Source organism: Cetorhinus maximus, chromosome 2 (assembly GCF_964194155.1).
Source record: "Cetorhinus maximus chromosome 2, sCetMax3.hap1.1, whole genome shotgun sequence".
Lineage (NCBI taxonomy): Eukaryota > Metazoa > Chordata > Chondrichthyes > Lamniformes > Cetorhinidae > Cetorhinus > Cetorhinus maximus.
In genome coordinates this window covers 13147005-13160189 of record NC_135880.1, presented here as the reverse complement: position 1 = coordinate 13160189, position 13185 = coordinate 13147005, and the positions used below count along the sequence as shown (strand labels likewise).

At 45.9% G+C, this 13185-nt stretch overlaps 1 protein-coding gene across 2 annotated transcripts in view; it reads left to right on the top strand.

Moving 5' to 3' along the window:
* Positions 1–13185, top strand: part of LOC144692410 (putative ATP-dependent RNA helicase DDX60) — a 115513-nt gene that overhangs the window by 27142 nt on the left and 75186 nt on the right. For both annotated transcript variants that reach the window (XM_078561236.1, XM_078561245.1), the window contains exons 8-11: positions 1714–1869; positions 3399–3504; positions 3587–3714; positions 10526–10689. In XM_078561236.1, the coding sequence (XP_078417362.1) occupies positions 1714–1869; positions 3399–3504; positions 3587–3714; positions 10526–10689 (554 nt within the window). The remainder of the gene's footprint in view (positions 1–1713; positions 1870–3398; positions 3505–3586; positions 3715–10525; positions 10690–13185) is intronic.

Here is a 13185-nt window from a genome sequence, read left to right as displayed (position 1 = left end):
CAGGAGGGGGATTAATTTCAACAGCCCTGATTTCTCCTCTCACTACCCGCCTGTAAACAGAAAGGTGTTTTGATTTCTGATTTCCCCCTTTATAAACGGTGGCATATTTTTCCCCAACCCTTCAGTTTGGAGTGATTCAATCCTCTATTAACAACCCCACAGCAAACTCGACATAAGGTAAAGTAAGAGGGTTGGTTTACTTTACGCACATACAAAACACGGGAAAGGGGTTTCACAACATCCGCCCCTTTTTGCACTCAAACAATAAATTGTGGATAAGGAAAAGAAAGGGGTACAGGGCAAGATCACAATAAAAATAAGAGTTATGGTGTCACATGAGCCCAGATTCCAGAATCAAAAGTCCGGTGGGGTATTCCTTCAGAGGTTAGCAGGCTGGAACTGTTGCAGGGTGATCCGACTTTCCAGAAATGATGACTTCCACGATGGAAGAAGGAACATAGAGATGAATGAGTCTTATAGGCACCGATACAGGAATTCCCATTTTCCTGTGGTACACAGTGTAGATGAGAGCTGGACGATTTTCCCGGACAGAGCTCTTTTTGCTGCTACCTGTTAGTTGATAAAATGGTAGACTGCCTTGGTTCAGTTCCACACAATAATAGTACAGGCTATAGCGGTTTGGGGGAGGTCATGTGACATACCTCCCACTCCATCTTCTGGATGCTGGACAAAGGATGTATTTTCCCAGGTCTGGAATTTTGGAGGTGTTTAATAGAGGAGTTAGGGTCTCTTTCTCTCTTGCAGACATACCACCTCCACCGCTCTGCCTTATAAATGTAAAACGTTTTGGTACATTTCTTTGGAATTTGATATTCTGCAGTCACAGGGGGCATTAGTGCCTCTTTAAAGGTAACGAGGTCCCTGCTGGTTTCTGGAGACATTCCTCTGGTATGAGTTGTGGCTAGTCAGGCATAAAGCCTTTGTCCATTTTAAAAATGAAGTAATAATTTTCTGAAGTGGCCAGGTTGACACAGATATATGTATTTTCCTTCCTGTCTTCTGAACTGGATATTACAAAATAAGACTCTCAGCCTCAAAAACAATCTTTGGTAACTTTACTGATCACTTCAAATATTGTGGAGCTTCCATTATCCATCGAAGATGGAGGGACCTTTTCTGCAGTGGATATTGGAAATCATGGATCAGAAAGTTTTGATCTGATGTGTATTGTAGAGCAATGCCCCAGTATGAGCTGGGGGTAAATACAATGCAGGCAACCCAAATTGATTTAATCTCCATAGGCATCAACCGTGGTTCAATAGGTTGCACTCTTGCGTCTTGAGTCAGAGGGTTGTGGGTTTAAGTCTCCACTCAAGTGACATATCCCTCAACCAGCACCTAAAAAACCCCCCAAGTTATCTGGTCATTATCACATCATGTGGGAGCTTGCTGTGCGCAACTTGGCTGTCGCTTCTCCTTCATTATATCACTGACTACACTTCAAAAGAAAAGGTATTTCATTGGCTGTTAAATTCTTTGGGATGTCCTGAGGTTGTGAAAAGCCACTATAGCATTTCTCTGCCTGGGATGTTGACTTGTGAGGTTGGTATAGTAGGCTGTTCTGTACCAGATTACATCCTGTAAAAATGTCTGGCAGATAATCAGGAAACTGGATAATTGGATTGGGGTGAACAGAGGTGCCATTGTAGTGTAATCCTGATGATGCCAGTAACATGTACCTTTCTTTGACAGAATCAGAGCACAAGTTAGGCAGCAAGATCGGAGGTGAATATAGACACATCTGGGAAACCGTCGCTAAGATTTCTCCTGAACTTGATGTGGGACCTGCTTTCCCAGTGACGTGTACCTCAGAGATAGTCCTACCACCAGCCAACAATGCATTGCCAGGTATATTAAACAGCAGAAGGTTTCAGTAATTTTTGATTGGCTTTACATCAATAATTAATGAATTAATAAAGAATGAATTAAATCAAAGGATATAATTGGGATGTCTTTCAGAAGCTCAGAAAACCCAGGTTGAGAGAAGGCCATCCAGCCCATTAAATTCTCCCCATCCATATGTAATTCCTCAAACAACAACAACTTGCCCCTTAACATAGCAAAATATCCCAAGGTGTTTCACAGGGGCAAACAAGGTTTCAAACAAAACACCAGAACTGATAAGTTATGCCCATCGGGAAAGAGTGAACAGATTGGTCTGGCCGAGGGGTGATGTGATAGAAGTCTTCAAGAAAACAAAAAGATCTGATAGGGTGGCTGTGCAGGAAATGTGTCCATGAGATCAATGCCAGAGGCCATAAGAAGAAGATAGCCATTAATAAATCTAATGGGGAACTCAGGAGAAACTTCTTTACCCAGAGGGTGATGGGTATGTGGAACCACAAGGAGTCATTGAGAGAAATAAGATAGGTTCATTTAACTGGGAACTAGATAAACACACGAGGGAGTAAGTATCCTAGGGGTACAGGTCGCTCATCCGAAAACAAAGCACACTCAAAAACTGAATGCTTTTTTGTGCAGCAAGTCTTTGACCCAAGCAGGCACAAACCTCACTGACCCCTGACCTTTAGCGTGGAAAACCTAGTTGTTTGCCTTACCTTGTGTCCAGCTGCTGTGAGAGCTTTTGCCTCTGACCCAAACCCTATCAGGGCAACTGTTGAACCGAGAAAATGCTGCCCCTCGGGCAAGTAACAATATCCGATCCAAATGAAATCAGCAAGTCTCTGGAAGTACAGGTATGCGTGCCGAATCTGGTCTGGCAGAGGCTGCTTTCCCTTGCTCCACCAACTGTTTAACGGACCACTGAGTAACACAAAACCTGTCCTTCAGCTCCTCAATGCTGGCTAGGTATCTACAAATCTGAAAACCAAAAATATCCAAACAACAAAACGCACTCGGCCCCAGGGGTTTTGGGTAAAGGATACTCAGCCTGTGCTATGAAAGGGTTGGGTGGAACAGGATGTGAAGTGGCTCAGGTGGAGCATAAACACTGATATAGTCTAGTTGAGCCATGTGGCCTGTTTTTGCTCTGCGAATACTATACAAGATTCAACCCCGAGCCAAAGTTTGACCATGTTCCCAGTTCCTCCTCCTCCTCCCTGTTTCCCAGCCTTTTCCCCCCCATTCTTTATATTACGTCTCCCTCCCTTGTCACCATTCCTTACCTAAAGTGCTCAGCCTGTGAGCCTCAGTAGATAAAATGATTGCTGTTCTTTCGATACAGATTACTTAAACCCACGCTAACTCATTGCAAGAGGCTCATTTAGGCTGTAACTTGGGGAGCCGCACCACCCAATTGGCAGTGATGGATTGGAGTACACTGATATCAGGATGACTTTAAGACACAGAACTCTGGGTTATGGGGAGTGGATCTCAAGGCTGAACCCCAACTCTGGATTTTTTTTCCCCCCTTACAGATACGCCCACGCAGGAAATTCCAACCATTGGTTTGATACCAATGACGTCGACCTTAGCTGAAGAATTTGTCGGAGATTTGCTAGAACAATTGCCACAACTCAGCAGGTATAGAAAACACCTCACGGACTGATGATATGGTGTCTTGTGTTTCGACCCTTATTAACCAATCCCGTTTCTGTGCCCTTAGTGAGGACCCTGCACTTGGATCACTACTTAAGCTGAAAGAGTTTGATGAGATCATACATTGGCATTCCAGAAAACTGATTGTAGAAAGCCAGTTTGAGAGTTTGAAGGAAATGAGTATAACTACAAAAGGTAAAATAGTCTGCTTAATTTATATATGTGCATGTAGATATATACACACAGTAAAGTCCCACTGTTTGCAGGGCTCACATTACTGCGAAATCTTGCAAATAGCCAAATCGCGAAGGAGGAGCACGCTTTTGAATGAGATTCAATTGGATAAGTTACACCTTGCAAGGGCTGCATTGGTTTTGGCAGCTACAGTGCTCTCCAATAAACTGTGCTTTTTTAAAAATTCGTTCATTGGATGTGGGCTTCGCTGGCTGGGCCAGCATTTATTGCCAATCCCTAGTTGCTTTTGAGAAGATGGTGGTGAGCTGCTTTCTTAAACCACTGCAGTCCATTTGGTGTAGGTACACCCACAGTGCTGTTAGGAAGGAAGTTCTAGGATTTTGACCCAGTGACAGTGAAGGAACGGCGATATATTTCCAAGTCAGGATGGTAAGTAACTTGGAAGGGAACTTCCAGTTGGTGGTGTTCCCATCTATCTGTAGCCCTTGCCCTTCTAGATTGGAGTGGTTGTGGGTTTGGAAGGTGCTGTCGAAGGGGCTTTGGTGAATCTCTGCAGTGCATCTTGTAGATGGTACACACTGCTGCCACTGTGCATCGGTGGCGGAGGGAGTGAATGTTTGTGGATGGGATGCCAATCAAGCGGGGCTGCTTTGTCCTGGATAGTGTCAAGCTTCTTGAGTGTTGTGGGAGCTGCACTCATCCAGGCAAGTGGGGAGTATGTCATCACACTCCTGACTTGTGCCTTGTAGATGGTGGACAGGCTTTGGGGAGTCAGGAGGTGAGTTACTCGTTGCAGGATTCCTAGCCTCTGATCTGCTCTTGTAGCCACAGTATTTATATGGCTAGTCCAGTTCAGTTTCTGGTCAGTGGTAACCCCCAGGATGTTGATAGTGGGGGATTCACTATGGTAATGCCATTGAACATCAAGGGGCGATGGTTTGATTCTCTCTTGTTGGAGATGATCATTGCCTGACGCTTGTGTGGCGAGAATGATACTTGCTACTTGTCAGCCCAAGCCTAGGTATTGTCCAGGTCTTGCTGCATTTGGACATGGACTGCTTCAGTATCTGAGGAGTTGCAAATGGTGTTGAACATCGCGCAATCATCAGCGAACATCCCTACTTCTGACCTTATGATGGAAGGAAGGTCATTGATGAAGCAGTTGAAGATGGTTGGGTGAGGACAGTACCCTGAGGAACTCCTGCAGTGATGTCCTGGAGCTGAGATAACTGACCAACAACCACAACCATCTTCCTTTGTGCTCAATATGACTCCAACCAACGGAAAGTTTTCCCTGATTCCCATGGACTCCAATTTTGCTAGGGCTCCTTGAAGCCACACCGTCAAATGCTGCCTTGATGTCAAGGGCAGTCACTCTCACCTCACCTCGGGAGTTCAGCTCTTTTGTCCATGTTTGAACCAAGGTTGTAATGAGGTCAGGAGCTGAGTGTCCCTGGTGGAACCCAAACTGGGCCTCAGTGAGCAGGTTATTGCTAAGCAAGTGCCACTTGCTAGCACTGTTGATGACCCCTTCTATTACTTTACTGATGGAGAGTAGACTGATGGGGCCTTAATTGGCCAGGTTGGAATTGTCCTGCTTTTTGTGTACAGGTCATACCTGGGCAATTTTCCACATAGCTGGGTAGATGCCAGTGTTGTAGTTGTACTGGAACAGCTTTGTTAGAGGCCAGGCAAGTTCTGGAGCACAAGTCTTCTGTACTATTGCCGGAATATTGTCAGTATTGCAATATCTAGTGCCTTCAGCCATTTTTTGATATTATGTGGAGTGAATTGAATTGGCTGAAGACTGGCCATGTATGATGCTGGGGACCCCGGAGGAGGCCGAGATGGATCATCCACTCGGCACTTCTGGCTGAAGATTGTAGCAAATGCTTCAGCCTTATCTTTTGCACTGATGTGCTGGGCCTCTCCATCATTGAGGATGGGGATAATTGTGGAGCCTCCTCCTCCAGTGAGTTGTTTAATTGTCCACCACCATTCACGACTGGATGTGGCAGGATTGCAGAGCTTAGATCTGATCCGTTGGTTGTGGGATCGCATAGCTCTGTCTATCACTTGCTGCTTATGCTGTTTGGCACATAAGAAGTCCTGTGTTTATAGGTTCACCAGGTTGACACCTCAATTTTAGTGCTGCTCCTGGCATGCCCTCCTGCACTCTTCATTGAACCAGGGTTGACCCCCTGGCTTGATGGTAATGGTGGAGTGGGGGACATGCCGGACCATGGGGTTACAGATTGTGTTCGAGTACAATTCTGCTGTTGCTGGTGGCCCACAGCACCTCATGGATACCCAGTCTTCTCTTCACTGAAGCTGTTAGACCTGCTGTGTATACTCCACAATTTTGCTTTTTGTTTCTGATTTCTACACTGGCAATTTTATTCGCAACCTATTTAAAAATCGCAGTCAGTGATAAAGAGAAAAAGCCAGGGCCAACAAGGGGCAAATATATCCTGGAAATTCCTCTCCGACCTCCCCTTCAGATCACTGAAACCAGTCAAGGAGGTCACAATAACCAGGGATTACAAAGATTTATAAAGACACTTACATTCTGTTTTATGTGATTTCTGTCCTTGGCAGGAATGTGTCCAGTTCCCTCTAAAAGTATTCGGAGAGTCAGCACCTACCACACCAGCTGTATTGCATTCCAGAGCCTCACTACTCTGAGAAAAGACAGTTCACCCCATATCCAGTCTATTCCTACTCTTTTATAGATTAAACTCATGTTCACTGCTTCTGCCAAATCCATTAACCTGGAGTAAGCTGTAAAATTACATGGTGATACAAATCTGATTTGTGCCTTCGCAAACAGATATTGTAAACTAAAGATCTCTTACAAAATTCGAACTGTTCAAATGGAGATAAGTGAACATTGCACGCGACGTGGGAGGTACAAAGTACAAACTGCAGATAAGAGAAAATATGAACCAGGAAGCTGCAAAAGACGGGACTTATATAAAAATATATATTTTAATATATCTCCTAGGATTACTTAGGATATACAGCACAGAAACAGGCCATTTGGTCTAACCAGTCCCTGCCAGTGTTTATGCTCCACTCGAGCCTCCTCCCATCTTTCGTCATCTAAATCTACTGTTATAACCCTCGATTCCCTTTTCTCCCTCCCTCCCCTTAAATGCATCCATATTATTTACTTCAACCACTCCGTGTGGTAGCGAGTTCCACACTTTTTCAACTCTTCAGGTAAAGAGGTTTCTTTTGAATTCCCCATTGGATTTCTTGGTGACTATCTCATATTGATGGCCTCTAGTTACACTAGTATCCAGTCCATCAAAATCTTCCATTATTTTAAATTTATGCATTTTAGCAGGAAGAATAGAGGAGTTGAATATTATTTAAATGGAGAAAGACTGCAGAAGGCTGGAGCACAGAGGGATTTGGGAATCCTTGTGCGTGAATCCCAAAAAGCTAACATACAAGTTCAACAGGTAATAGGGAAAGCAAATGGAATGTTGGCCTTTATTTCAAAGGGAATGGAGTATAAAAATAGGGAAGTCTTGCTAAAACTATACAAGGCACTAGTTAGACCACACCTAGATACTGTAAACAATTTTGGTCCCCTTATCTAAGGAAAGATATACTGACATTGGAGGCAGTCCAGAGGAGGTTCACTAGGTTGATCCCAGGTATGGAGAGAGTTTCTTATGAGAAGAGGTTGAGTAGGTTGGGCCTGTACTCATTGGAGTTTAGGACAATGAGAGGCAACCTGATTGCAACATAAGATTCTTGGGGGGCTTGCCAGGGTAGATGCTGAGAGGTTGTTTCCCCTTGTGGGAGAATCTAGAACCAGAGGGCATAATCTCAAAATAAGGGGTCACCCACTTAAAACTGAGATGAGGAGGAACTTCTTCTCTCAGAGAGTAGTCAATCTGTGGAATTCTTTCCCGCAGAAGGCTGTAGAGGTTGGGTCATTAAGTATACTCAAGGCTGAGATAGACAGATTTTTAATCAATAAGGGAATCAAGGGTTATGGGGAAAAGGCAGGAAAGTGGATTGGAAGATTATCAGATCAGCCATGATCTCATTGAATGGCGAAGCAGACTCGATGGGCCGAACAGCCTATTTCTGCTCCTAAGTTTTATGGTCTAAAGATCTCTATTAGGTCACCCCCTCAGCCTCCCTTTTTCAAGAGAAAAAGAGACCTAGCCTGTCAATCCTTTCCTGATATGTATGCCTACTCATTCCTGGTGCCATCCTGGTAAATCTTTTCTGCACCCTCTCTAGTGTATCTATGCTTTTTATTAAATGGTGACTTGTAAAAGAAGCACATGTGACACGAGAAACTTTTTCACACAACGAATGGTTCAGGTCTGGAACACACTTCCTGGAAGTGTGGTGGAGGCAGGTTCAATCGAGGCATCCAAGAGGGCATTGGATGATTATTTGAATAGAAACAAACAACGTGCAGCGTTTCGGAGATAAGGCAGGGCAATGGCACTGGGTCACAATACTCATTTGGAGAGCCGGTGCAGACATGGGCTGAATGGCCTCCTTCTGTGTCATTAAAATTCTGTGACCACTGCACACAATGCCCTGAGGGTGGCTTTAGGTTGGGTGCCAAAAAAGTGCAAGAATACCCTCTCCCAACAATGAGTATCTCTCATCTCAATCAGCACAAGGCATGTTCAGTAAGCAATAGCATAGTGGTATTATCATTGGACTAGTAATCCCAGCGACCCAGGATAATGTCCTGGGGATCCTGGGTTCTGATCCCGTCGTGGCAGATGGTGGAATTTGAATTTCAATAAAAATCTGGAATTAAGGCTAATTAACGACCATGGAACCATTGTTGATTGTTGTAAAAACCCATCTGCTCACTAAAGAGAAGGAAGTTTGCTATCCTTATCTGGTGTGGCCTGCATGTGAATCCAGGCACACAACGATGTGGTTGACTCCTAAATGCCCCCTGCCACATCCAGTCGTGAATGGCGGTGGACAATTAAAGAACTCACTGGAGCAGGAGGCTCCACAAATATCCCCATCCTCAATGATGGAAGAGCCCAGCACAGCGGTGCAAAAGATAAGAATGAAACAACAATCTTCAGCCAGAAGTGCCGAGTGGATCTTGGCCTTCTCCAGACGTCTCTCCAGCATCACAGATGCCAGTCTTCAGTCAATTCGATTCACTCCACGTGATATCGAGAAACGCCCAAAGGCACTGGATAGTGCCAAGGCTATGGGCCCTGACAATATTCTGGCAATAGTCCTGAATGCTTGTCGTGCCCCTAGCCAAGCTGTTCCAGTAGAGCTAAAACACAGGCATCTACACGGCTATGTGGAAAATTGCCCAGGTATGTCCTGTACACAAAAAGCAGGGCAAATCCAACCCGGCCAATTCCCCCCCCATCAGTTTACCCTCGATCATCAGTAAAGTAATGGAAGGGGTCATGAACAGTGCTATCAAGCTGCAGTTGCTTAGCAATAACCTGCTCAGTTTGGGTTCCGCCAGGGTCACTCAGCTCCTGATATCATTACAGCCTTGGTTCAAACATGGACAAAAAAGAGCTGAACTCCCGAGGTGAAGTGAGAGTGACTGCCCTCGACATCAAGGCAGCATTTGACTGAGTGTGGCATCAAGGAGCCCTAGCAAAACTGGAGTCAATAGGAATCGGGGGGAAAACACTCCGCTGGTTGGAGTCATGCCTACCACAAAGGAAGATGGTTGTGGTTATTGGAAGTCAGTCAGCTCAGCTCCAGGACATCACTGCAGGAGTTCCTCAGGGTAGTGTCCTCATCCCAAACATCTTCAGCTGCTCCATCAATGACCTTTCTTCCATCATAATGTCAGAAGTGGGGATGTTCACTGATGATTTCACAATGTTCAGCACCATTCGTGACTTCTCAGATACTGAAGCAGTCCATGTCCAAATGCAGCAAGACCTGGACAATATCCAGGCTTGGGCTGACAAGTGGCAAGTTACATTCTCGTCACACAAGTGTCAGGCAATGACCGTCTTCAAGAAGAGGGAATCAAACCATTGTCCCTTGACATTCAATGGCATTACCATCACTGAATCCCCCACTATCAACATCCTGGAGGTTACATTGACCAGAAACTGAACCGGACGAGCCATGTAAATACTACAAGGCTACAAAAGTAGGTCAGAGGCTAGGAATCATGTGACGAGTAACTCACCTCCTGACTCCCCAAATCCTGTCCACCATCTACAAGGCACAAGTCAGGAGTGTGATGGAATACTCCCCACTTGCCTGGATGAGTGCAGCTCCCACAACACTCAAGAAGCTTGACACCGTTCAGGTGTTGATGTTGATTGGTACCACATCCACAAACGTTCACTCCCTCCACCACCGACGCACTGTAGCAGCAGTGTGTACCACCTACAAGATGCACAACAGGAATTCACCAAGGCTCCTTCAACAGCACCTTCCAAACCCATGACCACTACCACCTAGAAGGACAGGACAGCAGATGCATGGGAACTCCACAATCTAGACGTTCCCCTCCAAGTCACTAACCATCCTGACTTGGAAATATATTGCCTTTCCTTCACTGTCACTGGGTCAAAATCCTGGAACTCCCTTCCTAATAGCACTGTGGGTGTACCTACAACACATGGACTGCAGTGGTCAGCTCACCACCACCTTCTCAAGGACAACTAGGGATGGGCAATAAATGCTGGCCCAGCCAGAGAAGGCCACATCCTGTGCGTGAATAAAAAAAATCTCTGCTCAATGAGAAATCAAGCGTGGCCATTGATTTGACTCACTTTTGCACTCAATCACTTATTATTTATGTCAATATTCTCCAAAGATCCATGGGAAAGGAAGAAACTGTTACGCCAGAAGCAAATGTACGTCGTCTTTGAGAGACTTTATGCAGAATCCCTGGATGAAAAGGAAGCAATAACAATAGTCACCAATAGCCCAGCAAAGCACCAAGCAGGCCCGGGAAAGAGCAACAGCAAGAAATCAGCAGTAAGTCAAACACCAGTTTCTGCCTCTTCATTTCTTCTGCATGATAAATTTTCCTTTTGATCCCCTTTCTTCCTGAATGGCGTTGATTCCTCACTGGGGCTTTGCTGGGCAGCAGACGACTTTGTTCACTCTCTCACTCTCGCCCTCACCCAGACATACTCACCCTGAACACCACTTGGAGGAAGCACTGAGGGTGGCAAGGGCGCAGAATGTACTCTGGGTGGGGAACTTCAAAGTCCATCACCAAGAGTGGCTCGGTAGCACCGCTACTGACCGAGCTGGCCGAGATCTAAAGGACATAACTACCAAATTGGGTCTGCAGTAGCTGATGAGGGAACCAACAAGATGGAAAAATATAATTGACCTCATCCTCGCCACCCTGCCTGCCACAGATGCATCTGTCCATGACAGTATTGGTAGGAGTGACCGCCACACAGCCGCTGTGGAGATGAAGTCCGGTATTCCCATTGAGGATACCCTCCATCATGCTGTGTGACACTACCACTGTGCTGAATGGGATAGATTTTGAACAGATCTATCAACTCAAGACTGGGCAACCATGAGGCACTGTGGGCCAACAGCAACAGCATTGTACTTGAACACAATCTGTAACCTCATGGCCCAGCATATCCCCCACCCTACCATTATCACCAAGCCAGGGGATCAACCCTGGTTCAAAGAAGAGTGTAGGAGGGCATGCCAGGAGCAGCACAAAGTATACCTAAAATTGAGGTTTGAACCTGGTGAAACTACAACACAGGACTACTTGCATGCCAACAGCATAAGCAGCAAGCGATAGACAGAGCTAAGTTATTCCACAACCAATAGATCAGATCTAAGCTCTGCAGTCCTGCCACACTGAGTCGTGAATGGTGGTGGACAATTAAACAGATCATTGGATGAGGAGTTTTCACGAATATCCCCATTCTCAATGATGGGGGAGTCCAGCATGTCAGCGCAAAAGATAAGGCTGAAGCATTCACAACAATCTTCAGCCAGAAGTGCCGAATGGGTGATCCATCTCGGCCTCCTCCGGAGGTCCCCAGTATCACAGATGCCAGTCTTCAGCCAACTTGATTCGCTCCATGTGACATCAGAAAATGGCTGATGGCTCTGGGTACTGCAAAGGCTGTGGGCCCTGACAATATTCCGGCAATAGCACTGAAGACATCTGCTTCAGAACTTGCCCCGCCCCTAGCCAAGCTGTTCCAGTACAGCTACAACACTGGCATCTACCCGGCTATGTGGAAAATTGCCCAGGTATGTCCTGTGCACAAAAAGCAGGACAAATCCAACCCGGCTTATTACCGGCCCATCAGTCTACTCTCGATCACCAGTAAAGTGATGGAAGGGCTATTAAGTGGCGCTTCCTTAGCAATAACCTGCTCACTGATGCTCAGTTTGGGTTCCGCCAGGGCCACTCAGCTCCTGACCTCATTACAGCCTTGTTTCAAACATGAACAAAAGAGCTGAAATCCTGAGGTGAGGTGAGGGTGACTGCCCTTGGCATCAAGGCAGCATTTGACAGAGTGTGGCATCAAGGAGCCCTAGTAAAACTGGAGTCAATGGGAATCAGGGGGAAAAAAACTCTCCGCTAGTTGGGGTCATACTGAGCACAAAGGAAGATGGCTGTGGTTGTTGGAGGTCAGTCATCTCAGCTGCAGGACATCACTGCAGGAGTTCCTCAGGGTAGTGTCCTAGACCCAACCATCGTCAGCTGCTTCAACAATGACCTTCCTTCCATCATAATGTCATAAGTGGGGATGTTCGCTGATGATTGAACAACATTCATCACCATTCGCGACTCCTCAGATACTGAAGCAGTCCATGTCCAAATGCAGCAAGACCTGGACAATATCCAGGCTTGGGCTGATAAGTGGCAAGTAACATTCACGCAACACAAGTGCCAAGCAATAACAATCTTCAACAAGAGCCAATCCAACCACCACCCCTTGATGTTCAATGGCATTACCATCACAGCATCCTCCACTATCAACATCCTGGGGGTTACCATTGACCAGAAACTGAACTGGACTCGCCATATAATTACTGTGGCTACAAGAGTAGGCCAGAGGCTGGGAATTCTGCAGTGAGTAACTCACATCTTGACTCCCCAAAGCCTGTCCACCATCTACAAGGCACAAATCAGGAGTGTGATGGAATAGTCCCCACTTGCCTGGATGAGTGCAGCTCCCACAACACTCAAGAAGCTTGACACCATCCAGGACAAAGCAGCCCACTTGATTGGCACCCCATCCACATTCACTCCCTTCACCACCAATGCACATTGGCAGCAGTGTACCATCTTCAAGATGCACTGTGGGAGGCGGTGGCATAGTGGTATTGTTGCTGACTTATATGTCAGAGGCCCAGGGTAATGCTCTGGGACCTAGGTTTGGATTCCACCCATGGCAAAGGGTGAAATTTAAAACCATGAAACCATTGCTGATTGTCATAAGGTAAAAAAACCCCATCTGATTCACGAATGCCCTTTAG